Here is a 27,154-nt window from a genome sequence, read left to right as displayed (position 1 = left end):
TGGGTGAACGTGGCTGTCAGCTCGCTCCCAGCTTCGCACTTCCCAGGACAAAGCAGGACCAGCAGTTTGTGGCACAGGTAGATGGCACCTGGGATGATTTATGCCTTTGCAGCAGATATACCGTTTGGGTTTTTCTGAGATATGCTGTCAGCCGTGGCTCAGCAGGCAACAGCTCAGAGGAGACCAAACTGGGGCAGCCGATGGCTCTGTGGTCAGCAGGGATTATCCGTACATCTCAATCCCAATAGCTGCCTGCTGTCACTGTGCCCACACTGACCTCAAGCACACAGGCCCACCCCCAGCCACATTTCACACACACCGCTCTCATTGTTCTCCAAATATCCAGCACAGCCTACCATATTCTCCTCCTCTTCCTCCTCCACTTCCCTTCCAGGCAGACAGAGCAGCCCCTGCTCTCCACAGTATCACCTAGCAGCATCACACAGCTGGGGGGGGGGGGGGGGGGGGGGGGGGGGAAGTTGCAAGGAAGCCCTTTTAAATCAAGATCACACCCTGCATCAAGAAAGGTTAGCGGTTAGTCTTCCCAGTGCCCAGATAAAGGATACAGATGTTAAACTGATGCCACATTTGACCTCAGCCAAAAAGCCAAGAGGGTTTAAAAACATTCATTCATCTCAGGCTGTAAGCAAAGCTTATTCTCACTAATCTCAATAATTACTCCAGTTCTCCCCCATCACGGGAGCATCCATGTGATGACAAGGTTTCCTTCCTCCATAGGACCCTGCTTGGAGCAAGGATCAGAGATTTGCAAGAAATTCTCTTTAAAGAGGTACTGCTGGGAATGCGGGGCTGGATTCAATGGGATTACTCCAGACTCAGAGCAGGATCTGGCCCCAGACTCTTCCCACTCGAGACAATCATCTTTGATCCAAGAGCATTGGGGCTGGTTGGTGTCACTGTAAGACCAGGCAACGCACAAAGTCGCAAGGAATCAGTAGGACTTAAATCCTTCTCAAACTCCCCAAGATCTTTTCACATGCAGCAGTGGGGGTGGAGGATAAATTAAGCATCTCCAGTGCGGTATCAAGCGAACAATTACCAGAGAAAAGCTGCCCACAAGGGTCTGATGGAACAGAGCAAGGAGATTTTCTTCCCAGAGACGTCTACTAGAAACAGCCTGAAACATTTCCATTTCTGTTGCCTTTTAATAGCAAGGTCAGCTCCTTTCTTTCTACCCTGACATCCTCCATCAGGGCCTCTTTCTGGGAACTCGCAGCAACACACCAGATGTCACTGAGACACAGAAAAACAACTGGGGGCCAAACTGGGGCATTTCGCCACTGCCCTGAATCCCAAACCACACGGCGCCTGGCTCTCTGGGGAGAGGGAGCAGAGAGCACCCCCTCGGTGGCACCACCGGCCCCGAGCCCCCAGGGTTGGAAGGAGCCCCTTCCTCCCAGGCACAAGCAGCCACCCCTGCTCCTGCAAAAAGCCACATGACAGCAGCCCCACATGACTCCAGGCTTCCCCTAGCAGTAACCAGCCAGTGGAAACAAAACAATCTCAGTATTTGCAGCCCAAGGGGGACGTGGTTTCTTGCTCCGTGCTGGGTTTGAACAGCACTCAATACACCCAGCATGGCTCCGTGGAGTTCCCGGCAGCCCCAGTGGGCACTGGCACACAAACATCCCCACTTGCTGGAGGACCGGGATCCTTTCAACGAGCTCCATCACAGCTTCCCATAGCACCCACACTATCAGCACCACCACAGCTCAGCCTCTACCTACACCCAGCAGCAGATTTCAAAGAAAGCCAGAGCTATGAAGGAGAGAAGACCAATGCCACCACCCCAACAAGACGGTGCTAGCACCCTAGGCAGGGGAGCACCCTATTTTGGTTGGAGGGCATAGCTACTCCTAGATTTCTAGAGGCTTCCTCACAGCTGCAGACCTCAGACATGCAAACACCATGTCAGCTGCTGCCTGGTATAGCAAGGATGAAGTAGGGAAGGAAAGATACCATAAGACTTAAAAAGAAACCCACCTACATGGTTTGGTGATGCTCTGAACTCCTCCTTCAAGCTTTCAGCTCAGGGGCACACTTTCAGCCTTCTTCTCCTTAGTACAAATCCCAAGACTAGCAATACATAGCCACCTTTTAAAAAAAAAAACAAACCACAAACAAAAAACCAAACACCAACAGCAAACCTCCAAATCCCAGAATACATATAAAGCCACCTTTAAAAAAAAAAGAAAACCAACAACAAACCTCCAGATCCCCAGGATCCAAGGTTTTGAAATAGCTTTGCATTAGCCCTAAAAATGCAGCTATCTGCCTTTCACCAAAAGAAGGAAAAGGAGGCAGAGACCAAAAGGAGGTGCAGGTGGGGGCTTTTATGGGTGCACAGGTGCCCCAGGTGAGTGGGTGCCCCCAGGTGGGGAAGCCACCCTGGCATCCCCCTCCCAGGAGTGCTCCCAAGACCAGAGGCTGCTGCCCGTTTTTGGGAGGGGGGCACAGCACTACTGTATAACACCTACCTGCAAACAGCTTATTAAAAACACCTTTGGGTACATGCTGACCTCTGGCAACACCGTGCAGGTGTGTGCCCTGTGTCACCCACCTCACCCAAGCTGGGGGAAGATGAGGTAGTGGGAGACGGGGGGAAAGGACTGGGATTTGGCTTTGCCTGTGCTGGCTTTTATTCCCTACTCCCACTCCACCTCTCTGCAGCAGGTGCAGGTCTTCTCCAGGAGTAGCCTGGTGTACACCATCCCTGCTAACCCTATGCCCGGCCCACCCCAGTCTGCTCCAACAGCGTGGCCAGAGCCACTGGGATGTCCCTGTGGAGCCCCCAGGGGGATGGAGGGACAGGGGAAAAGAAGGACAAAAATAATTCTTCAATCCTCCTGCCACTGATGAGCTTCTCCCCTGTATTTCCAAAGCCTCTATTTTTCCACTTAAAAAAAGGCTGGAGTAAATGTCACATTGCAGCAGGTACCCATGAACAAAGCCACAAGTGTGGCCAGCCACATGCACAGATTCTCTCCCCTGATTTTCCAGGTTTTCAGGAGTGACCTTGGAAAAAGAGTGAGCCATAGTTCTTCATGTCATAGGAGATAATACATTATCACCATTCAAACTGTCCGAAGGCTGCCCAGGTTTTATTTTATTGCATTTCGAGGTGTCACCAAAACCCAGCTGAATTACGTTGCCAACTCCTTCATAAAAAAAAAAAGAAAAGTGACTTTGCTTTCCCTCTCCACGCTGTGCTGGAGATGGGGGCTGGCAGAAGCGACTCGGATGTGTTCAATGCATTTTTTTTTTTTGCAAGCATGCAATAGCTGCAATTTTCAGGTGAAAGACTTTGAGCACCTCCTCATGACACACTAATAAATAAAAATGTTTAATCATGGCAGGAATAAGCAGATACGGACTCCTGAAACGTTTGCAAGCGTGTAGAGCGAGATGATATTAATTCTCCCGAAGCGGCGCAGAGCTGAGCGCTGCCCGCCCCGGAGCTGCGCGCCCCCTGGGGTCCCTGCCCTGGGGGGCGCCCGGGGCACATCCCGCCGTGCCAGCCCGGTGCGCAGGCTGGGGGATGCTAAAACGGAGGGGGGGGCTCCGCACCCCTCCCCGGGCCTGACCCTGCACCGCCGCTGTCTCACCCGCCTTAGCCAGAAGGTGACGCCGTCCGCCTGCAAATTGCTCCCAGCCCAATTAGGCGGCCGGTATCGGCTGCAATCACGGCTGCTGATAGAGATAAATGGGGAACGCACTATCTGCCCAACAATAGTGTGGTGGTTTTCTTCTTTTTTTTTTTTTTTTTTTTTTTAAAGGGGAAAAAGAAACCTGGGGGGGAGGAAAAAAAAAAAAACAATTGAACTTTTCATCAGCTGCTAATCATGATTTTTTTATTGCTTTGCTTAGCATTTTCTGGGAATAAAACCTCAGAGGAGCCCAGTCTTTTGTGGAAAATGAAAGGGCATATAAAAAAATGAATGTACATGGATTCTAAATATTTCAGGTTGTATGACTTTGTGTTTGACCTTAGCAGAAGATGAACTAATCCTGCAATATAATAGACTTTCATAGAGATATGGAAAATGGCTGCTTTTTTATCTCAGTTGCCATGGGAACCATCAGAGAGGAAGGCCTAGCTGAGATGCAATAGAAGGTTATTAAATGTGTGCTTGTGTATATTGGAAAAATACAGCTTTTTGTCATCTTGTGTCACTCATAGGTCTTTAATACGTAATGTTTAGGTTATTAATAAACTAACACAGGTCCATTTTTTACAGGGAACAACTATGAATACAGCCATAAAAAAATTAGTACAAGTTGAACATTTGCAAAACTCTTGAGATGGGCAGGGGCTGGCTGGGGCTGCTGCTTGCCTGCAACTTCCCATGGAAGTTTCTCTCCCTTTCCAGGCAGGGGAGGGATGAGCTTTGCTGGACAGGCAGAGGGGACTGGGACACTGTGGATGTCCTGTCACCAATCCAGAATCTCATTGCTGTCCCTGGGCTGGGGGTCCAGGGCAGTCCTGGGGATGTAGGGGTATACTGTGGTGGAGCAAAATAAAATACCATCTTGTTTGGGACCTGGGGACAAGCTCAGGCACTGCTGGGGAAAGGGACATCTGTCCCCAGCTCTGGGTTGGGGGATCTCCTGCTCTGGAGCTAGTGGCTGCACAGCCAGGCTGGGAAGCATTTGCGTTACGCAGATGTATTTTTCTGGGGAAAAAAAAAAGAGAATAAGAAACCAGAAAACCTAGTGGGAAAAGAAGGAAAGAAGGAAAAAAAGAAAAAGAAAAGAAAAAGAAAAAGAAAAAAGAAAAAGAAAAAGAAAAAGAAAAAGAAAAAGAAAAAAAGAAAAAGAAAAAGAAAAAAGAAAAAGAAAAAAGAAAAAGAAAAAGAAAAAGAAAAAAGAAAAAGAAAAAGAAAAAGAAAAAAAAAGAAAAAGAAAAAGAAAAAAAAGAAAAAGAAAAAGAAAAAAAGAAAAAGAAAAAGAGAAAAAGAAAAAGAAAGGAAAGAAAGAAAATGAAAAAGGAAAACCTGGTATTGCCCCTGAGCTGGAAGGGACAGGCTTCACACAAACTCCAAAGGCAAAGAAGGACTCCTTTTCTGTGGGGTTTATTTCTTTATTTTTCTCCCCCAGGGTCACTAGTTGCTCCCCAGATTTAAGCTGCCCCAGGTGCCCTGTTCTGCCCGTCAGTGGGATGTGGAGGGGACCACCCAGCACCCGATGGGAAGGGCTGGGGGCTGGCCCCAGCCCCTGGAGGACCCAAGGGACATCTGGGCTCCGTGGCTGGGCTGCCAGGATTTGGGGGGGACAAGCCTGGGGTTTTAGGAGGTTTTACCAGACTGTTCAAGATGGACCCTGAGACTGCTGAAGGCTGGGGCAGGACTAGGGCACAGCTAAGCCTAAAAAACAGTTTTCGGGGGGGTGTGGGGAATGGGGGTGGGGCAGTGATGCTGCCATGCAGCCAGAGCTCAGCACCTCTGGAGCAGCAACAACTCATGAGTGCAGGCTAATGCGCCCTGTGGGTGCAGGAGTGACTGTAAGTGCAAGGGGGTGCCTGGGGGTGCCCAGGATGATGCTCACAACCTATTCCCCTCTCCCTGCAAATGCACCCAGCTCCCCAGCAGAGCAACCCCAAATTTCCAAGCATGCAGCAACCTTGCAAGGTGGGTTGCTGTCCCACCCTGCTCCTCTGGGTCAGGGACAGGCAGGGGACACTCTTGTCACTCCACAGAGTCCACAGCAAAGACCTGCGTGTGCTCAGAGTCTCGGGGGTGTCCCAGGCCCGGCCGGGGGCACCCCGCATGCACAGCAGCCCAGCGTCCATGCATACTAAGTAAAGCAAGTAATACATAGATTTTGCCTATCTGCCGATCAAACGCGGAGATCTGCTCTGGTAAATGATGCATTAGATGCGGTGGCTGTATTTGTGGTGTGAGTTTTGAAAGGGTTCCGATAATCTGGAAGCGAGAGATAAGGAACACCATTTATTCAGCAGCACTTTGGAACCAATTTTCAACCCTGTTCAACCCCATTCTCCAGCAGCCTCCAGGAGCCCAGGAGATAAGGATTGGGCTATTCATTATCTTCACAAGGAACAAAGATTAGCTAGCAGAGATGAAAAATTACCCCTGGATAGTAATAATAAGGAAGCGAACCTGGAGAGCTGCTGAGCCTATATTCTCCTTGCTGCTGGTGCTGCTTCTTCTTTTTAAATTCTCTCCCTCTCTTTTTGTTGAATCAATATTGAAAAGGTTGGTTTTTTTGTTTTTTTTTTTTTAAGGGGGAAAAAAAAAAGCTCCTTCCTCACTGTCTATCATATTTTTCAATATGCAGAATATGGTTGTTACCGTGGAAGAGAGCAGAGCACGGTCCCCCCTTCCTCCCAGACTTTGAGATGACATCTAGCAGGAAAGCTAACAGCAGAGGAAAACATTCTTCTCTTCCAGCGGGCGTGAGGGGAAAAATCGCAGGCCCCCCGCCCTCAAATGCCTCTGGTGGCACTTGGAGGGGTGACCCTGGCCCCGGGACAGCCCGGCCGGCGGGCAGGCAGCAGCGCGGCGAGCTCGGGCGGGCAGCCCCGCGCCCCCGCCGGCCGCACCCCCGGGCCGGGCCCCCCCCTGTGCCCCCGCTCGGGGTGACACCCGCAGGCTCCGAACCCCGTTCGGCCCGTCGGTTTTTCCGCCTGAGCGACGGTCCCTCGTTGGAGAGTCGTTCCGTGCAGGGGCGATCCCAGGGCGCGGCTGGCGACAGCGTCTCCTCTTCCTGGGCACAAGGGAAAAAAAGAGTGGGATATATATATATGTATATATTTTAATACCGCATTCTTTTGTATTTTTTCCCCTGCATAAATCTGGTGATGTATCTCCTCTCAGAGGATGAAGGGTAATACAGGAGGAGTAATTAAAACACTTACTTTGGAAATGGGCTGCGTGGTGCTGATAAGAATTATCTGCCGCATATCAAGGACCTTTTTTCCCCCGAACCATATCACAAAGACAGAAAATGCCAGCAGAATAGGATTCCCTCCCCCCCTCCTTTCCCCTGCTCACATTTTTACCTCCATTATGATGATAATTCTTCTCCCGCGAAACTTTTCTCCTTCCCTTCCTGAACCGTATTTCGTTCCCCCGTTCCCGCAGGGGCCCCCGCCGGACGGTCCGGCCTTTGTCTCTCTCCATTACTATGGTTCTCCGCAGCCCCGGGCGGGGGTCTCGTCTGCCCCCCCGGGAGAATCGCGCCGCGCCCCGCGGCGCCTCGGCGCGGCCCCTACGGCCCCCCGCGGCGCGGCTCCCCGCGGCCGGCCCCGGCGCCCGCCACCCCATCCCGGCACCGGACGCTTGGCGCGGGCATCTCCCCCAGCCTCGCTCACACACGCACCGGGAGCAAAATACCCAGCAGGTGAGGACTGCCAAGACGGGGCTGGGGAGCGCAAAGGTTTCCAAAAACATTCGTTCTGCTGAATTTCCTAGTGGTCTACGAAATATGTATCTACCGTTTCTTTCCTAGCTATAACAACGACGCGTCACAAAATATCTGCTTGCGCCTCTTCCAGCTTCTCTGCTGCCTCTCTTACGTGCAGGTGCATAGCCCGAAAGGCTGAGTTTGGGAACGAAAAGGGGGGAGAAGCAGCACGACGTTATACAAAAGCCAGGCTGGCCAGTGAAAAAAGGGAAAAAAAAATCTCCAAAATCCAAACCCCCCAAACATCTGCTTCACTGGGGAGTGGAAACAAAACGAATACGAACAGGAATAATTTATACGAATAAATGATCCTACTAAGCGGCTCCCCCCACCCCACCTTCCGCGGGATCCGGTGGAAGAAGTGAGCGGCTCGGGAGAGGCTGGGGCTGGGGCTGCGGCGCCCGGCGCGCCAGAGCCCTGCTTCCCAGCGCCTGGGATGTGAGTGTGTGCTGTTGGTATAATATCAATTCATTTAAAATATGAAAGTCAAGTCGCGTAGACTGTGACAGCAACCGTAACAAAAGGTGCAAGCAACAGACAATGTGATGTGCTTGTACAGATATTGTAATGATGCAAATGAAGTGGAGGGGACGAGCTGTCTTATTATGTACATAAATACACAGTGGCTCGCTGTGCCATCCTTGAATGCAGGAGAGTGAGAGAGAGAAGGGGAGGGAAAGAAGGGAGAGAGGAAAAGAGAGGGAGGGAGGGAGGGAGGAAGGGAAGGGGGAAGGAGGGAAGAGAGAGAGAGGAAAAAAAAAAGGCTCAGCTCGAAAACTGCTGCCAGTTTTAAGCGGCGCGCACCTCGGGCAGCCCCTCCGCCGGGCTGCGCGCACCCACCGCCCGCGGCAGAGCCGCCGCTCCCGGCGCAGGCAGGCGGGGGAGGCTCCCCACGGCCGGCGCCCCCCTCTCCAGCCCGCGGAGCGGCCCCGCGGAGGAGGAGAACCGGCCTTTTCCAGGCAACGGGCAGAAAACTGAAAGAAAAACGAGGACGGGCAAAAGGCAAGGTAAGGAGATGCGGCTGCGCGGCTCGGGGGCTGCCGTACCGGCACCGCGGCTCCGCCGCCGCAGCGCAGCGGGATGCGGGTTCCGCCGCCGGAGCGCATCGCTCGGGGCAGTTTCCCCTGGGGACAAACCAGGCAGGGTTTTGTAAAGAACGAAAAAATGCCCCCGGCATGGCCGGACATCCCCGGGCCGCCTCCTCCCGCCCGGCCGGGGCCGGGGCCGGGCTGAGCCCGGTGCAGCGCGGGGCTCGGCCGGCTCTGCCCGGCGGCTGGGGCGCACCCGCTGCGCCGCCCGCTCACCGGCACCCTGCGGGGAGCGGGGCTGCCGGGCCGCGTTTGGGTTTGAGGTTTGTCTGTTTGTTGGTTTTGGTGTTTGGTTTTGTTCCCCCCTCCCCCTTGTCACCGGGGTAATTATTTAAATCTCCATCTTGGAAAGTTGCATTTCACCCAGGGCGGCCAGGCAGACACTTCCCGGAGACAGGGTGTGCAGAGCCCCGCGCCCCCTCCCCGCAGCCACATCCTATCTTCCTCGCTCCCATTGTTGGCAGATTTGGGCATTAAAAAAAAAAAAAAAAAAAAAAAGAAAGAAAAGAAAGATGCGAGGGTTTATTCTGCTCCGGAAAGCCGGCAGGGCCCGGCCCCGCTCCCCTGCACCTGCCTGCTGGGGAGTCCTCCCGGTCCCAGTCCCGTGCGGCAGCTTTACGGGGCTTTGCATGATTTAAAATTACCCAGCCACATCGGGAACGGGCCGCTCCTCTCCGCGGGCTCTTTCACACCCTCTCTCTTTCCTTTCTTTTTTTTGTTTTGTTTTGTTTTGTTTTGTTGTTGTTGTATGTGCAAAGTTCCTCTCTTTATCCTCCTTTTGCTTTGGGGTGCTGTGGCTGGAAGGCAAGAAAAAAAAAAAATAATAAAAGCAACCAGGAGCGGATCCTGCCTGGATTTGAGGCGATTTCAATAAGAAAAGCGATTTCACTAAGGGGGTGCAGGTTTCAGTCGCGGGGATTGTTCTCCCCCAGAGCACGGAGCATCTTTATTAAACGCATTTTTTTTTTTTTTCTCGGAAGTCTAAACCCCAGCCTGGTTGCAGCCCCGCGGCGCGCAGGGGAAGGGCAGTGGCGACTGGGCCGGGGGCGGTGGGGGCAGCCAGGGGCGGTGCCGGTGCCGGGTGTGAGACGAGCCCCGCTCCCCGGTCCGGGCTCGAGCCCTCCCCAGCAAAGTTTTGCCTGCGGAGAAACAAACCAAACCTGCGGGATCGGCCTCTTTCCTCCCTCCTGCAACAGCTGCGCCCGAAACAACCTTGCGAGGAAAAAAAAAAAAATAAAATTAAAGCGAGCTCCTGAGAACGAAATCTGTTCTGGCAGCGCCTGAAAATAATGCTTATACCTTTTTCTGGACAAAGCTGTGCGTGTGCAACTCCCCCCCTCGCACCCCGCACGCGTTTTTCTTTGGGAACTTGCACAAAAGACGTTTTTGTGGGCAGCCTGGCGTCGACTTGAGGCTTTTCCTCCCCTTTAGTTGGAGCCGAGCGAGCCGGGGTGTGCGGGGGGGGTGGCGGGCACCGGGCAAACTGCGGACAAAGCACAGGTGAAGGCGTGTGCGGGAGCGGGCAAGGAGGGAGGGAGGCTGGGATGGAGGGTTCCCACGGTGGAGGGCAGACCCCGCAGAAATCATCTGCGAGGTCGGAGAATAGCAAGGAGGCTCCTATAGTATTTTTTTAAAAAACAAAACAAACCCCAAACATTAAGTATTCCGTGATTTATTCCCCGAGGAGCTGTCTCTCTTTTCTTTCTTGCTCTCTCGCTCTTTTTTTTTTTTTTTTTTAATGCAGCTTAAATAGGGTGCTGTGGTTAAGAGGTAACCGAGTCATTTTATAACCCTATTAGCAGCCATTAATATGTGCTAGTAACGCAGAACGGGGGGATATCGGGGGAGAAGAAAAGCAAAGCGGAGACAAGACCAAAGGGAGGAAAACACCGAAAAGGAGGCAGAAAGCAAGAACTTCACTTCCCCCAAAAAATCACATCCAAGGAAATAAACCCGAGGCTGGGGGGCGGGGGGGCTGCTCGCCGCGGCCGGGGCTGGCCGCCCGGGGGGGCGCGGGGCTCCTACCTGCGGGCGGCGGGCGGACGGGAGCCGCTGCACCAGGGGCTGCTCGTTACCTGCCGCGGCCCCGGCGGGGCGGGGAGGTGGGAGCGGTACGCCCACAGCCCGCCGGCGGCCCTCCCAGCCCCCTCCTCGCCGGCGGGCAGCCCCCTTCCCCGGCCCGCCCCGGGGCTCGCACATCACCCGGCGGCCGTGAGTACCGCGGCCCGGCGCGGGGCTGAGCGCTCCTCTCCCTCTTTTTTCTTTCTTTTCCCGCAGTTTTTCCTGCCCTCCCTGCTTGCGGCCGCCACGGGTTGCACACTTCGAGGCGGAGCGCGGAGGGGGGCCTGGGGGAAGATGCTGCACGGGCGCCCCGGGAGGTCTCGACCCCCGGGGTCTCCGTTCACTGAGAGGCGGGAGGGAGCATGGCCCCGGGAGGAGGGGGACGCTGGGCGCACCCAGGGAAGGGGGATCTCGGAGGAAAGTGCCCCGGGGACTGGGGGTCCCCAGCAGCCCAGCCCCGATTCCTCAGGTACACTTTTTCCCAGGTCCAAGCACCCAGGATCAGGGGATAAAAAAAAAAAAAGGAGGGGGGGGAAAACACCCCACTCCGGGCGCGTAAATAGACGGCGCGCACGGCCGGGGGTATTTGTTTTCTGCCTTCGCCTCTGCCCAGTCATAGGTGTCAACTCCATCACATGGCGCTACTAACTGTTGCTAAAACATGTTGTCGTCTCCCACCTCCCTTAACGATATGACATCACTTGTCAATCAAATCAAAATAACCAGTTGTGCTTCCAGATTTGGGAAAGCTCCCTTATTAAAAAAAAAAAAAAAAAAAAAAAAAATTGCAACGGTACTAACAAAATAAAGTTAATAAACCGGAGCCGGTTTTTTGAAAGGAAAAAAAAAAGAGGGGGAAAGGCAGGGAGAGAGGAGGCGGAAAGGGGCTGGCGAGGAGCGGGGTGCAGGAGCAGGGCGCGCCCCCGGCCCGGCCGGACCCTCTCCCCGGGGGTTCGGCAGCAGATTGCGGGGAGAGCTGCCTAACCAGCCGTGTCAGCGGGCTGCGGAGCGGAGCTAAGCCGCTCGCCGGCAGCAGCCAGCGCGGGTTGCTGATGTTCCCGCTGGGTGCGTTAATTCAATTAAAAACCCCAGCCGTGCCGCCGCGGCATTTAGCAGCCGAGACCGGAGCCGGTTCGTCAAACGCAGGCAGCGGGGAATGGGACATGGCGGGAATAAAATAAAATATAAAATAAAATAACATAATTAAAAAAAAAAAAGGTAAAATCCTGCGAGCCGGCTGGCTAGGAAATCTCCCAGCTCAGCCACGGAATTAAACCGCTCCCTCAGCAGAAATCGTTCATCCCTGCTGCAGGGGTCATTTATTTTACAAAGGATTTTAATGGGGGGGGGGTGGGGGATGGGGTGCCAAAGGCGAGAGGCGGGTGCGCGGAGAGGCGCCGTCCGCGGTGCCAGCACCCCGGCGGCGGGAAGGGGGCGGCCGGACCCCCCGGCCCGAGGCGGGCGGCGCCGGGGAGGGGGCCCGGCCCGAGGCAGCTCGGCCGGAGCCGCCGCCGCTGCCCGCTCGCCCCTTTTGTTTTGTTTCGCTTGCCGGCCCCCGGGTAACCCGAGACGGGGGCTTCAGGGAGCCCTGGCCGGGCAGCGCTGGGGTCTGCCTCGCCATAAATCAAGCCGCCTGATTAATCTTTACAATTTGTCTTTTAAAACAAACACGAGCGAATTATCAGCTCGTTAACTGTGATTTTATCACCTGCCTAAAACAAACAGCCCACCCCACTCACCCCCACAAAAAAAAAAAAAAAATCGCGGCCCCGTGCTGATGGCAGGCGGACAATAATTAAAACATCTGTATTAATTAATACGGGCGTACCTAGGCGCTGGGTCTTGCCGCCGTCCGGGAGCCGAGGTGATCGCGGCCGCCTGCCGCCCTGCTGCAGCGGGAGGGACCCCCTGGGCACGGCGCGCTCCGGCTCCGGCAGCCTCCGGGCTGTGGGTCGAACAGGGCGCCGAAGGGACCTACCTGCAAACGCCCGGGTTCATTTAATACTCATCCTTCTTTAAAAAAAAAAAAAAGAAAAAAAAATCTGTTTTGGGGGGATATTTGGGTGATTTTGACGGGGGTGGGGGTGGTGCATGTAGAAAGAAAATCTCTTCGGAGGGGAGAAGCCGGATTTTTAGAAAGCTCGCTTGGTTTTCTCTCTGCCTTTTAACTTTTTTTTTTTTTTTTTGCTTTGTTTCCCTTTCCTCCCTGGCACCTCCGGCCTAAGGCGCCCAAGCACGCTCCGCCGAGGGCAGGCAGCTCGGCAGCGCCGGGGGCACTTGTCCTCCCCAGCCCCGGCCCCTCTCCCACCAAGCCCGGCCCAGCGCGGGTCCCCGGCCTGCCCAGGCCAACCAGCCCGTCCCGGGAGAAGCCGGCTCCACCGCCCCTTCCGCGCCCGGCAGCTGACGGAGGAGCTGCCGCCCGACCCGCCGCTTGCGACCCCCCGGCGGCAGAGGGGGGCGAGGGGCGCCGCGGTCCTGGCGCCACCACGCAGCCCCGAGGGCAGGGGCCGGGGGGAGCGAGCGGGGCGACCCGGGCTTTGGGTGCAGGAGGTCGGCAGAGGAAAGGATGCGGGGAGGCGGGGGGAGCAGTGCCGGCGCCCCCAGCCCGGCCCCCGCCTCCTCGCCCCGCCGGGCTGCGCTGTGGGTCCCCCCGAGGGGCTGCGCTGGGGGTCCCCCTGGGGGGAGGTTTGGGGTGACTAGAGGGAGGTGGTGGGGGAACAGTTAGGGCTCCGCAGCGGCCAGACGGGCTCCGCAGCGAGGAAAGGGAGTTTTATTATTATTACCGTCATCATTATTATTATTATTGTTATTATTAAAAAAAAAAAGTTCATTTCCTGGCGAATTTGGCAGTGACGGGTGACGTCAGAGCCCCGGCGTCGTAGTGACTGGGGCGGCCGGGCTGGGGGAGGCCGACTCCGGCTCTCGGCCCCCAGCGCTGTCCGCCAGGGGGGCGGCCCCCGGGGCAGCAGCCGCATCCTCAGGGCCGCCGGACACCCCCCCGCCGGCATCTCCCCGGTGGGGCCCGGCACCGCCCGGCTCCCGCGGCCCCTGCCCCAGCCGCGCCGTCGGGGGCGAGCCGCGGCCGGAGCCCGGCGAGCGGAGAGGCCGCTCTCCGCCGCCCCCTGCCCCACTCCCCGGGAGAGGAGCGGTTTCCCTGCCCTGCGTCCAGCTCGAGGTTTTCATCCCCCGAAAGCCGCGGCTGAGTGATGGGAGGGGAGCGCCTGGGAAATGGGACCTGCAGCAGCGCCCGGCCGCGGTCAGGGGGGGTCGGTAGTGACTTTCCCATTATTATTATTATTATTATTATTATTATTATTATTATTATTATTATTATTATTATTATTATTTTCCGCCCCAGAAGCGGGTTGGTTTCCCTGCACCTTTGGGGGTAGCAGGGCCCGACCCGCGCCCGGGCTGGCCGAGCAGCGCCGCAAACTCCGCATAAAACGCCTGTTGATTCGGGCTGCGCCTCTCCTCCCCGGCCCAAAGCACAGCAGTAACTGCAAACATTAAACCCGAATTGTTTTTGTTTTTTAAAGAGGGGGCGAAGGGGAAAAAACGGGGTTCCGGCGCCGCGGCCCCATCGGGGAGGCTGAGGCGAGTCCCCAGGAGCCTTCCTGCCCCGGCTGGGCTCCCCGGGCCTGCCCGGGCGCAGCCGCCAGCAGACCCCGGCCCGTCCGCCGCAGGCCAGGGGGCCGGGCAGGGTCCCCGTGCCCCGCAGCCTGCCCGGCGCGGCAGAGGGGAGCAGCCCCGCTGCCCGGGCCCTCCTCGCCCTACCGGTCCCCGGGGCCGGCGCGGAGCCTCGCGTTTATTTGTTTTCTTTTCTCTCCCCCCCCCTTCTTTTTTTTCTCCCCCGATTCAGACAGTTAATTTAAACTAACGTGATGGGAACGACCACGCTGGGGTTTGTCCCGCTCTCGGCTGCTGTGCCCCATTTAGGGGGCTGTCGCGTATTTACCTCCCCGGTGCCGATTTCCATCCCCCCGAGCCCCAGGCATCCCGCCGGCGACGCTGGGAGCTACGGCTCCGCGGCCGGGCAGCACCCAACGGAGCCGGCCCCAGTCGCAGAGCCCTTCCCGCACTCCGTCCTCGCTCGCCCGCCCGCCCCGGCCCCCTCACCCCCCCCCCCCGCATTCCCGCATACGCCGGCGGGACCCCCCTATTTTGCCGTCCCCGCCCCGCAGGGGCGTGCAGCGCCCGGGCGGGGAAAGCCCCCACGGCGCTGCCGGGCGAGGATGCTGCGGGCGGGAGAAGGGGGGCGGAGGAGGGGGTCTGCGCCGCGCTCCCCCCCCGGGCCGGCTCCGTTTGGGGCCGGGGGTGCGGTTGGGGGCGGTGTGGGGCGGCGGGATTGGCTGGCCCGGCCGCCGGCCCTGCGCGCCCCGGCCCGTCTGCGGCGCCGCGGCCAGCTGGCGCCAGCGCTCATATAGGATGCGCGGGGATGGGACCGAGCCGGCCAGAGCAGCGGCTTTGCCATCTGAGTAACACCCTCCATCCAGCCTCCTCTCCTCCTCCCGCGCTCGCTCTGCTTTTCCCCCCTCCCTTTTTTTTTTTTGCTTTTTTTTCCTCCCCCCCCCCCCCCCCCCCCCTTTCTCCCCTCTTCGCGGCACTCGCATCCTCCAAGCCGGCATCCATCGTCACCCACCCCGCGGAGGCACCCAGCCTCCCGCGCCGGGTAAGTGTGGGGCGCGGGGGGGGCGCCGCGCCGCTGCCAGGGCGCACTCGCTGCTTTCGCTAAACACCCTTCTCCTCGCTCTTCTCCTTCTCTCCCCCCCCCCCCCCCCTCCTTCTTTCTCCCCTTCCTTTTCCTTTTGTGTCAGTCGGAGTTCTTGCTAGAACTACGCTGTATTAGATCTGCCGTTCTTTCTTTTTTTACCCCCGCTTTTGAAGCCAGCTGGAAGAACTCCTGTTGACGTTTGTAGCGAGAGCGGGGGGAAAAAAGAAGGAAGCTTTTTGACTTTTTTTTTCTGGTAAAGAGTTTGAAATGGGATCTCTGTTTATTTTGTGGGGCAATGAGCAGGGAGGGCGCAAGACGAGGACTTTGGGGGAGAGGATATTTTTGGAAGGGGGAGGGGCTCTGCTTCCCCCTCCCCATCCATTTATCGCTGGGAAAAGGAGCCGGCCGGGAGCCGGCGCGCCGGGAGCGCACCCCGGGGCTCGCCGAGCCGCTAACCCGCCCGTCTCTCCCTACAGGTGCTCCCCCCGGCGCTTCCCTGGACCTGCCTCCGCCACCCGCGTGTTGACAGAGGCACACGCTGACTCCGGGGGTCCTCCCCCACCCTTCCGAGGGCGCAATCCACTAATTCGGCGGTTTTCTTTTTAAGAAAAGCCACCCTATCTCCTAAAACCCACCGGCAGCGCCAAGAGCCACCCCCCGGGCAGCACCACCCCACCCCCCGCTGAGCGCCGCTGCTCTTGATCCGGGGGTGGGTGGGAGGGGAGGCCCGAGGCCATGGAGGTGGCCACGGACCAGCCTCGCTGGATGGCCCACCACGCCGTGCTCAACGGGCAGCACCCCGAGAGCCACCATCCCGGACTGGCTCACAACTACATGGAACCAGCGCAGCTCCTACCTCCGGATGAAGTCGACGTCTTCTTCAATCACCTGGATTCCCAGGGCAACCCCTACTATGCCAATTCCGCCCATGCCCGGGCCAGGGTCTCCTACAGCCAGGCACACGGTAAATGAGCACCCGCTGCCCTCCTTGGCCCCCCGGCCCGGCCCCGCCCGCCGCCTGCGCTGCCCCGGCCCCGCCGTGCGGCCCGGCCGGTGTCCGACGCGCAGCCCGGGAGTTTCGCTCGGGGCCGCCTCGGTGTGTCGGCGCCGGGGAGAAAGGAGATCTAAGGAGACGGGATAGAAGGGGGGGGTACGGGTGGGTTTTAACCCTCGGGATAACCCAGGACTGGCGGAGGGGAGGGAAAGAAAGGGGGGGAGGTGAGAGAGGAAGGGGAAATAGTGTGCGCACGGGCTAAAACTTCTCAAGACACGGCTACTTCCCGGATGCAAAACGCAAACCGGTTCAAATCGGCGACGGATTTTATTTGGGGTGGTTTTAGGAGCCGAAGAGAGCGCGTTGCAGCAGCTCAGAAGACAGAGCAGAAAGGGGTTTGCTGCTTGCTCCGAGGGGTGGGGTGGGAGGAAAGGAGGGGGTGCCTTTACTCCTGCCCCGGGTGCCTGGGTCCCCTTCCTGCTGCCCATCGCTCTTTCTCGCTGGGCTGGCGGGCATCTCCCTCGGAGGGGACGGGGTGAAGGGGCCGTCGCGCCAGGCTGGAGGCTCTTCTGCGGGTTATGAGATCCCCCGTGGCCGGCTCCCTGCCGGCTGCCCACAGGCTGAGGGGCTGCCCGGGCCGGGGTCTGGGGGGCTCCCCCGCGCTGAGCTGCCCCCCACGCTGATCCCAAACGCTCTTGTGTTCCTACAGCCCGCCTGACCGGGAGTCAGATGTGCCGGCCTCATCTTATCCACAGCCCCGGGATCCCTTGGCTGGACAGTAGCAAGGCGGCACTGTCTGCCCATCACCACAACCCCTGGACCGTCAACCCCTTCACCAAGACACCCCTGCACCCCTCGGCGGCTGGAGCACCCGGGGCCATTTCGGTGTACCCCGGCAGCAGCACATCCAGCACCGCCTCCGTGTCTTCGCTCACCCCGGCCTCGCACTCCGGCTCCCACCTCTTCGGCTTCCCCCCGACCCCTCCCAAGGAAGTGTCCCCGGACCCCAACTCCACCAGCGCCGCCTCCCCTTCGTCCTCCGCCGGGGCCCGGCAAGAGGACAAAGACAGCATCAAGTACCAAGTGTCGCTGTCGGAAGGGATGAAGATGGAAAGCGCCAGCCCGCTGAGAAGCAGCCTCACCAGCATGGGGGCCCAGCCCTCCACCCACCACCCCATCCCCACCTACCCCTCCTACGTGCCGGCTGCCCACGACTACAGCAGCAGCCTCTTCCACCCAGGCAGCTTCCTGGGGGGCCCCGCGTCCAGCTTCACCCCCAAGCCGCGAAGCAAGGCCAGATCCTGCTCGGGTAAGTGCTGCGCCCCCCGGCCCCGCCACGCACCGGCTGCACCCCCGGGGTGGGAGGGCCGTGCTGCCGGGGTGGGCTTCGCTGGCTGTTGGGGGCGAGGGTGCAGGCTGCTGCGAGGCTGGGTGCTTGTGTCGGCTCCCGTCGGGACAGGGCGTCAGGTGGCTGCTTGGTCCCGCTTTCTTGGGTGTTTCAGCACGGAGACGGAGCTCGTACCGGGCTCCCACGGGTGCCAACGCATCCGCAGCGGCTGCTGAGCCACCGGGCACCGGCCCCAGGGCGCTCGGATGAGGCCGAGAGACACGGGGACTGGTGTGGCTTGAGCCGGCAGGTCGAGTTGTACAAAGAGGGATTTATAGGAGGAAAAAACGTTTCCCTCGGAGAAAAGCTGGCCTCAGCCACCCAAGGGGCTCAGGGGCCCGACCCTGCTCCCCCCAGGCAGGCAAACCCCCACGGATTACGCGTGGGGACCTTCCAGCGATAGGTATTTCTCCTCCGGTCATTTCTACGTCTCTTCATTAGTACTAACCCAGGCCCCGGCAGAGGATGAAAGCGAAACTTACCCGGCCGGTCCGCTTCAGCTCGCAGAGGGCCTTATTTCCTTCACATTTCACAGGAGCAAAAGTTCAAATATAGTTTACATACCAGTGCAAAAGACTAAGGTGTCCAGTCATCGCTAACGTACTCCAGCCTAACTTTAACTGGAAAATACTATCCCCCCCCCCCCTTTTTTTTCCCTCCTCTGAACCAGACACATCTCTGCTTCCAAACAACTGACTGCAGACCTTTCCCGTGTTCACAACCCCTCCTTGTATTTCTTCCTAAAAGTGCAGTCCTGAATCAGCAAATTAGGTGATAGATGAAGTTTTGATCGCACTAGTTGTAGAACTAGGCAGACGAATTGCGACAGTTTGTGTAATTCCACTAACCTTCTTGCCTTCCTGGTTTAACATCCTCAGCAATGGAAGGAGATGAAACTACTGTACATTGGGACTGAATTTAGATAGCCCTTTAAAAATAAATGGCTATCTATACTTTTGTGTGTGTATTCTTATATACCATTGCACATATATGCTTATGAATACGCTACATGTAGTTGTTTTTAAAGTAGACAATAATTTAGATGTGAACTCTTAGGAGTTTTGCAACAAAAATATAAGCTATTTCACAAGCTCATCAGCTCTGCTTTCAAACCGATCCTCTGAGGGGAAAAATGCACCCTCTCTTCCACCATTTAAATGCAATTGCTGCTATCTATATGTATTTTTCCAGTAGCGCAGAGAGTAGAAAGTAAAGGCAATCAGCAGCATGAGCTTCCCGAGTTTGGAAACCAATTCAAGACCTCGGTCTCTGAAGATAATAAAAGGGATCTCGAGTAGCATTTTTATTTTTGTCCTGTAGTTGCCGATGATTTTATTAGATGGGGGAAGTAAGGAGCTTTTCTTGTTTTGTTTTACGTGTTGGTATTTTTATTTTTTTTTCTGTAAGGGAGCACCCCTGTGCAAGGAACTGGGGAAAGTTCGTGACCACTCAGTGTTTTTGTAGGAAAACTAAGACTCACGACACAACGACTCCTGCAGCTTCCTGCCCTAGGAGGGACAAAAGCTACAAATGCAGCGCCGCAGAGCTCCCCTCATTTTTCACTCTAGACTGTGTTGTTTAAAAGCCACCCACTCCCTAGATTAAAGGAGACGCAAGCCCTGCTGAACTCAACATGGCCTGCTTCAGTTATTAGCAAAAAGAATTTCCTCTCTAGTTAAATACTGTAGGATTTGCATAAACTATATTGAGAGATTTCTATATTAAGCAGACCTGCCCTCAAACCATCAGAGGCAAATGAACTTTTAGCAGAGAGCTTTTCTGGGCAGAAATGGATATCTAGGAGTTACACGCTGGGTTTTAATACAGCCATTCTACAATGCTGCGTTTCCCACGTTGTGCTGCTAAAACTAATAATGAAGCAATAATAAGGTAAACTGCTCCCTACCAAATCCAAACTGTATTGCTGAAAAATCACCGAAGCAGGAAAGAACTGAAAGCCTGTTGTTTTACAGTATTTCCCAGAGTATTCGCTGAAACTGAACTTTCTCAAAGATCAGAATTAACTTTTTTCTGCCTTAAGAACAGAAATCATAACAGACTTTGGCATTCTGTATCCATTCCCAGTCTGCTCGGCTTTGCTTTCTCATCTTGTAGCATTTGCAACAAAAGAGAAAGCACAGGACGGGAGGTCTTTTTGCTTAGATTTAATCCTAGAAAAACTCTTCCTTTGACTCTCTGTGTTTGCAGGTGTGTGTGTTTGTGTACATGTGTATTTGTGGCAGGAGAACATGGGATCTAACCATTGGAGTGCAATAGGTATGGGAGGGGAACGGTGCCCAGTGCAGATTAAGGGAGTTCTCATTACTGAAATGATAACTTCCATCTGACACAATGAGAGTGTCACTCTTTCTCACCTTGCAGAGAGATCTGCCTATTTTTGATCATGACATAAAATACTTGCTGGAGTCTGGCCGTTCTCGAAACACTGAGCTCCTTGCTGCATGTGCTGTAGATGTCACTGCTGTCTGATTGTGCTTGAATTAACACACTGTTTTGACTTCTGGAAAATGCCTAAAGGACAATGCAAAAAGCTTTTGTGAATTTGTTTTTAAAGAAAGAAATCCGGTTTCTTCGTGTTTCCATTTAGAAGGCAGAGAGTGTGTGAACTGTGGAGCAACTGCTACCCCTCTCTGGAGAAGAGACGGCACCGGGCATTACCTGTGTAACGCCTGCGGGCTCTACCACAAAATGAATGGTCAAAACCGACCTCTCATTAAACCTAAGCGAAGGCTGGTAGGTGTCTCTCTTTCTTCTGGGTTTGGGGATAAATTAGGCAAAGGGACCACACGCAGGCACAAGCCAAACGTGTCTCATCTCTGCTCAGCCCCTGCGCGGAGCTGAGCTGTACTGTACACGGGGGTCAGTCACGTCGAGGTCACTGCTGCGCCTCGGGGCAGATCTCCCCCCCTCCACCCCCAGCCCCGGCAGCCCCGGCACAGACCACAGACCACCGTGCCGCTGCAGCCTGCCGAGCGCGCCTCTGTCCCAAGCCTCCCTGCCGCTCACAATACATGCGGGATATCGTGTATCCGTCTCCCCGTTTATCCTCGGATGACAGCTTTTAATTTAATTCCTCGTTTATTTGGCCTCTTGGGATGTTTTTGGGGGCGTACTGGGAGCGAAAGGGTTATGAACGTGAATGTCCTCCACCGTGTACTAAAAAAAAGTTCCAGCTCCAAAAAGCAAAACAAATCAGATGAGTCAAAGCTACTGCTCCCTACCTAATAATTATTTGTATAAAAGCCATGAAGTAATTTTCACTCTTATATTCTCTGGCAATATTAATATTGGTTCCCTCCCCAGACAATCCCCTACTGTTTAAAAAAAAATTCCTCTTATTTTTCCATGGAGTCACCTATACTTTGTATTTTCATTTGAGTGATTTAAAAAAAAAGTCCTTTCTAAGCTCCTGGTAGTAGTTTCCTATCCGGATATCTGTACGTTAAAGATAAGGAAACTTTGTGTATCTGTTTCCTGACTCTAAAAGCTTTAGAGAGTTTCTATAGGCAAGCCTTGCCAGTCATGCTTGCTGTTTTGAAATTTCTAATACACTCTACTCCACAAATAATGCGTAAAATGCTAAGAATAATAAATATATTTTTTGGAGCTTTGTGATTTATGGTGCCTAAGTCTCTTAGCTATTCATGGGCACGTTTCAATGAGGTTTGGAGAGCAGAAAATTGGCATTACTGCTCTTAACACTGGGATGGGATACAGAAGATTTCTGTCATGAGCCAGAATTTCAACTATGCAAGCCTCTTAATGACTTGCCTTCTAAAGTGACTGACATATAGAAAAATGTTAAGACAACAGTGTAACATTATCGTCTCTCAGGCTCAAGTGCTTTCCAGCCTGAATGGGACAGGCCATAGAGTTAAGCAGCATAGTTGAGTATCAGTAAGCCATCTCAAATATGCAAACATGGGTCTCCACCTTCCAGTGTGCTGGGAGAGTGTTACACTTAGCTCACAGCTCTCGGCACGGGGTTTGGGGAGCACTAGAGCGGTTTTCTTTTAGTGTAGTTGTTTTAATGTTTTGTTTTAATTGATTTACAGCTTTGTTTATTGCCCCTTTTTCCACTGTAGTTTGCTTGTTTGCGGGGGAGAGGAGATGGCCATCTTTGGGAATTTGTTCATTATGACATGCAATAGCAAAGTGATCATATTAATAACACTAGTGTTTGGATGTCTGGCATTAATTGTGTTTGGGTTGCATGAGTGTACTTGCAGTAGGGGGTACCCCCTCTTTCTGCCTTTGGCCTGTTCTTACAGGCGAGTAAGGGGCTGAAATATATGAGTCTCCGAGGGCCTGATTCTTGCCTTAGACTGCTGAGCCGTCTCTCAGCTTTGGGAAAGTTGCAGAGGGCCATGGCATAAATCAGGAACAAGTGAGAACAGAACCCGGTGCTCCTCTTGTGAGAGCTGGGTCTGTCTGTGCCTAAGCGGTGCCAGCTCCCCAGCAGAGCCGGCAGGCAGGGAAGCGCACAAAGTTCTGGTCTGAGAAACCCACCGCTCCGGGACTTTGTGCTCTGTGTGCGGAGATGCCAAGCACATTAATGTGAGCTACTGCTGCTTCACCTTATGGCTCTCAGTGGCTAATTGCAAAAATATCCAGGGAGCAAGGCCCCGGGGAAGTTACCACAATAGATATACGTTAGAAAGTAAACTGCTAATTTAAGAGAAGAAAATAATGAGTCCTCAGCAATAATCCAATGGCACAAAATGGACTATATTTTGACCACTTCCAGAGGCAGGGCTGAAGTTTTCTAATACAAAATAACTTCCCGAAATATGGGGTGCAATTAGTCCATCCGTAACACTTTATATGACACCATGCTTGCACAAAGAACGTATTATTGTGGGGTCTGCTAGACAAGAGCCCATCCAGGAATTACTGGCTGCCTGCTGTTCTACTTTTCCTGTTCTTGTTTTGGGAGGTGGGTGAAAGTTTGGGCATTTTTCTTTTCCCCCACCTTGGTTTTGGCAGAACAATAGTTTTAGGAAAGGGTGGTGAATTTTTTTGTTTTGGTTTGTTTTTTTTTTGTTTTTTTTTTTTCTTTTAAGACAGTTGTTTGAGGGCTTGTCAGCCAAGGAACTGAGCTGGGACAGGCGGCAGACAGGGTCAGTGGAATCATTGCTTCAAGGCATGAAATTTGGTTTGCTAAATATTTAAAGAAAGTTGGAGCCGGTTTTGTTTTCTCCCTTTCACTTGTAAATGGAAACTGAATTTTCAGTGATGGCTCTGATAAATACTCAGTTAAGTAATGCACCCAGTTAACCAGTTAAGTAATGCAGTGGCTTTTCTTTTGTGTCCATCTTTAAAGGGCCAGAGTAGGGGTAAAAATCACTTTTTTTAAGATCATTCCTTATTTTCAAACCCAGTTGCAACATTGGCACAAACTAAATTGGTCATTTTTTTTAAAAAAAGGCAAGTATATTTTCAGGAGCATTCTAGAATCCTGCAAAGGGAAAACCTAAACAAATCGGATGATGTTGCCCCCCTCTAAAACTTTTGTTTGTGGAGTTAGAGATGCGTTGTTTCCCTCATTACTTCCCCTGTGCACACACACTGCCACAGGGCCTGAAGCTGCAGTTTGCAGAGAATACTTGAATTTAAACAAAAACCTAATGGCCACAAAACTCAAACAGACGGGAGCTTTCCTTCAGCCCTGATGCTCTGTAAAAATCCTAGTAACTAGTTCTACCCAACCTAAATACTGAGTCCAACTTGACCTTTCTCATGACCTCTCATCCTGCCAATACATTTTTAATTTTCTATTTCTTTTTGTTAGTCAGCGGCTAGGAGAGCAGGGACTTGTTGTGCCAACTGTCAGACAACCACCACGACCTTATGGCGACGTAATGCAAACGGGGACCCAGTTTGTAATGCCTGCGGACTCTACTATAAATTGCACAATGTGAGTATTTACTCATCTCATGTGTTGCTGCTTGCCTAGCTGGGGTTGATGTCTTAACTGCATGGTGTATACTGGGCTTTTATTGGTTTCAGGGTTTTGGTTGTTGTTTTATTCCTTCCCCTGTCTCTAAGGTTCCCCTGGGAAGTGACAGCCGTTCTTTGTCAGCATAGTGATGCTAAGTTTAGTGACATTACAATGTATTAGCTTGGCTTCTAACGCTTTGGCAAATTGGGCAAAACAGAGCTACCACACTTTGTTTTAACTAAGTGCGTTTTGTGTGCTGTTTCCTTCCAGAAACACAGAGACCATTTGGAATGGGTTCTGTGCAAACATTAATCCTGCTGGCACATCTTCATTTTGATTTTTTAAAAAATAATTATATCTAAGGCTTTGTTTTATTGTATACTTTTTAAAAAGAAATTAATCCTAAGCAGGGATCGCTTGACAAGTTGGAACGTTATTTAAACTGTAAGTAACAGAGGTTACCAGTACAAGATTGTTCATGTCTTAGGACTGAATTTGGGTCAATGCGTGCCTCCTAGTTTGATCTCTTCTATTAGGAAATGAATGAGGACTGAGGGTAAGCCTACAGGAAAGAGAGTTATCAGCTGCCAAATTCAGTCCAATTTGTTTTTCATGTCTAGAGGGTTTTTTTGTGTGTGGTTTTATTAAACAAATCAATATAAACAAGTTCTGCAGAGAGAAACACAATATTTTTGGGCCAGAAAAAGGTCTCCATCCAGGAAAAACACATGGGGTCTATCCAAATATTTTCATTTTTGCACAATAAGGTCATTTTGTCTGCATGAGCCTGATTTTCTCATTTCTTGCAGGTGAACAGGCCTCTGACCATGAAAAAGGAAGGAATTCAGACCAGGAATAGGAAAATGTCCAACAAATCAAAGAAAAGCAAGAAAGGCTCCGAGTGTTTTGAGGAACTGTCCAAGTGCATGCAGGAGAAATCATCTCCTTTCAGCGCTGCTGCCCTCGCTAGTCATATGGCACCCATGGGGCATTTGCCACCTTTCAGCCACTCTGGACACATCCTACCAACACCTACCCCCATCCACCCATCTTCCAGCATCTCATTTGGACATCCACACCCATCCAGCATGGTTACAGCCATGGGATAAAACCTGATGACCAAGAGACCCACCCAGAGATCAAGAACATGGGGCTTTGCCTAAGATGACATCAAGTAAGAAAACGTTCTGCCAAGAGGAGAATGTAGGGATGGCAAAAGGGGATCTTTGCTCCCATGTGGTTTAACTCTTAATGCTGGACTAAAAACTTGCAAATGATGGGTCTTCTGCAGAAACGTGTAGTGGTGCCTGTAATGCACTTTGCCCCCTCAGGTATAAGGAAAAAGAACCCACCTGTTCGATACTTAATGGTCCAGCGGGAAGCAAAAGGTGGCAGAAGCTGAAGGAAAAGGCTTGGAACTGGCTTTCCTTTCTCTCTTTGTTATTACTGTGAATATTGTAAAGAGATATAAGCAGCCTCCCGGGTTGGAACCGGCTCACTGGAAGCCAGACATGCTGGATTTCTATCGCAGACTTTGTTAGGGATGGGGAAAAAAGAAGAAAAAAGAAAAGAAAAAAAGAAAAGGACATCTTTATAAAAACTTAATTTTTAAAATGAAATCAGACACAAAGTCATATTTATTTTGCTCTTTGTTTTCCACAAAAAGCCTCAACCCCTCTGATTGCATGTTTTGGTGCTGTTGTTTGCAATGGCTATCCTGTAAGAAAACCTGCCTTCAAAACAAGGGGGAGAGAGTGGAACATATTCAGCAGCCCCCTTGGATTAGCTCTGTCTATCTTCCGTACCAAAATACTTAACCTGGAAGGGGGGAAAAAACTGGGGGGGGAGGGGGAGAACAAAGCCAAAATGTAGCAGTAAAATGTGCCCAAGATGGTGATTATTTTGACACAATTTTTTCATTCTTTTCCCTAACATGAAAAATTTGTTTAAAGAAAAAACAAAACAGCCCCCCTCCCAGCTACCCTATTATTCCTCAAACCAGACAGCTAGATCAGACAAACCGTTGGGGAAAAAACTCTCGGGAAGGCAATCGTGCACTAGCAAGGGGTGAGATACAGGCGTTTACCAAACTGTCGCAGCTAACTTCTAGCACAGCAAAAACCATCACAGGGCATGAAAACATCCAACTCACAGACTTTAGAGGTTGAAGCATTTTGTTCTGTTGTGTTGGCAGCTGTCGCTTAAAAATGCAAATTAGCTGCTTGGGTAAACTTACGGCAGTGTGGCCACCACATCCACACAAGCCAGCCAGCGCGTGTGCTGTCTCAGGCATCCAGGCCCCGGTGGACTTCACAGGGAGGAAGGGCAGAAATGAGGTTGAGATCACTGGAGAGGGGAAAGGGAGAGACAATCAGTTGGAGCTTCACACATCCGTCAAATCCCAGACACAGCGACAGCTGATGAGACGAGGGAAAGCATCGTTCTAAGGGGAACGTCGTTTTTCCGTAGCATATTTTATATGAAAAAAAGAAAAAAAAGAAAAAATTAAATCTCCCATTATTAAAGCATATTGTACGTAAATGACCGAAAACAAAGCTATTGCCAATGTGAAGTGTATTCTATTGATTGTTATGATCTGATGCCTCTCGTGAACACAAGCTCCAGTATAACATACAATGTACATATTTAGCTATACTTCTGATGAAAATGCCCCGATGAACAGAGGGGTTTGATAATGTAAACCACGTAAGCTTAACTCTGTGACAAGCTTTTTTTTTTTTTTTTTTTTTTTTGATTTTTAACTTTTGTTGTTGGGGTTTTTTTCTTTTTTTTTTTTTTTGATCAAGCCAATTGTATCTTTACTGCAAAAGTCCTGCTTTAAAGAAAAAAACCACAACAAAACAAATAAAAATTGATGTATGTTAATTTTTTTCTAAACATGTAATTCAAATATTTGATAATGAATTAAGAACCAAGCAGCCATGAAAATCCTGCTTTCCTCCTTTTTCTGGTCTGCGTAGGCATATAGGTGCACTTTGTAAAGAAGTGGAAATAAATGAGAAACTAAATTGGTTGGGAGCAATCTAAGAATTTTTAATCTACTGAAGTAAAAAATTGGGTCCTTTTTACTTTTTATCTTTTGCAATGGTACAGTTGTATATTATTTGTACCCAACTCAAATTTCTTTAGGATTTGGGCAGGGGGTGGGGAAGGGATGTGGGTGGAAGACAGGGATTACTGATACAGTTGACAAAGTGCAATATATTGTCAGTCACTGCAGCATAGACAACGGCAGTCGAGATTTAAATTATTTTGTACTTGTATCAGCATAAAAAAATTCTTCAGTATTTTCTGTTTTTAATTTTTATTTTGCTTATTTTTGGATTAGTGAACTAAGTTATTGTTAATTATGTACAACATGTTTATATATTGTCTGTAAAAAGTGTATGCTTTCCTCATATTCCTTCAAGGTGAATACTGCTAAGAATAATAAAATACCTTTTTTGTGAAAGTACTTGTGCCCAGCTTCATGTCATAAAGG

General features: G+C 52.5%; 2 protein-coding genes across 11 annotated transcripts; one reads left to right on the top strand and one right to left on the bottom strand.

Moving 5' to 3' along the window:
* Nucleotides 1-5,956: 5,956 nt before the first annotated feature.
* LOC130148333 (collagen alpha-1(I) chain-like) lies at nt 5,957-16,288 on the bottom strand. 9 transcript variants are annotated; one of them, XR_008821528.1, is made up of 5 exons: nt 16,166-16,288; nt 12,424-12,573; nt 9,834-10,017; nt 7,043-9,746; nt 5,957-6,747 (listed from the first exon to the last, which is right to left on the bottom strand). XR_008821528.1 is itself a non-coding variant. In XM_056336797.1 (5 exons), the coding sequence occupies exons 1-5, from the start codon at nt 14,591-14,593 to the stop codon at nt 6,399-6,401; spliced, it is 744 nt and encodes a 247-aa protein (XP_056192772.1). In that variant the 5' UTR covers nt 14,594-14,702; the 3' UTR covers nt 5,957-6,398. The 9 variants fall into 9 exon arrangements, 4 of the variants coding, with proteins under 4 accessions (XP_056192772.1, XP_056192773.1, XP_056192774.1 ...); XR_008821527.1 differs by having other exon boundaries at nt 9,179-9,746; XR_008821531.1 differs by having other exon boundaries at nt 9,179-9,331.
* On the top strand, nt 14,825-27,127 carry GATA2 (GATA binding protein 2). Of its 2 annotated transcripts, none has more exons than XM_056336795.1 (5): nt 14,825-16,273; nt 17,013-17,612; nt 20,266-20,444; nt 23,503-23,628; nt 24,462-27,127. In XM_056336795.1, exons 1-5 carry the CDS (start codon nt 16,045-16,047, stop codon nt 24,759-24,761), a joined length of 1,434 nt encoding a protein of 477 aa, XP_056192770.1. In that variant the 5' UTR covers nt 14,825-16,044; the 3' UTR covers nt 24,762-27,127. The 2 variants fall into 2 exon arrangements, with proteins under 2 accessions (XP_056192770.1, XP_056192771.1); XM_056336796.1 differs by having other exon boundaries at nt 15,182-16,273; nt 20,299-20,444.
* The last annotated feature ends 27 nt before the right edge of the window (nt 27,128-27,154 follow it).

The sequence above is a fragment of the Falco biarmicus genome, chromosome 4 (genome assembly GCF_023638135.1).
Source record: "Falco biarmicus isolate bFalBia1 chromosome 4, bFalBia1.pri, whole genome shotgun sequence".
Lineage (NCBI taxonomy): Eukaryota > Metazoa > Chordata > Aves > Falconiformes > Falconidae > Falco > Falco biarmicus.
This window is presented reverse-complemented; position numbering and strand designations above follow the sequence as displayed.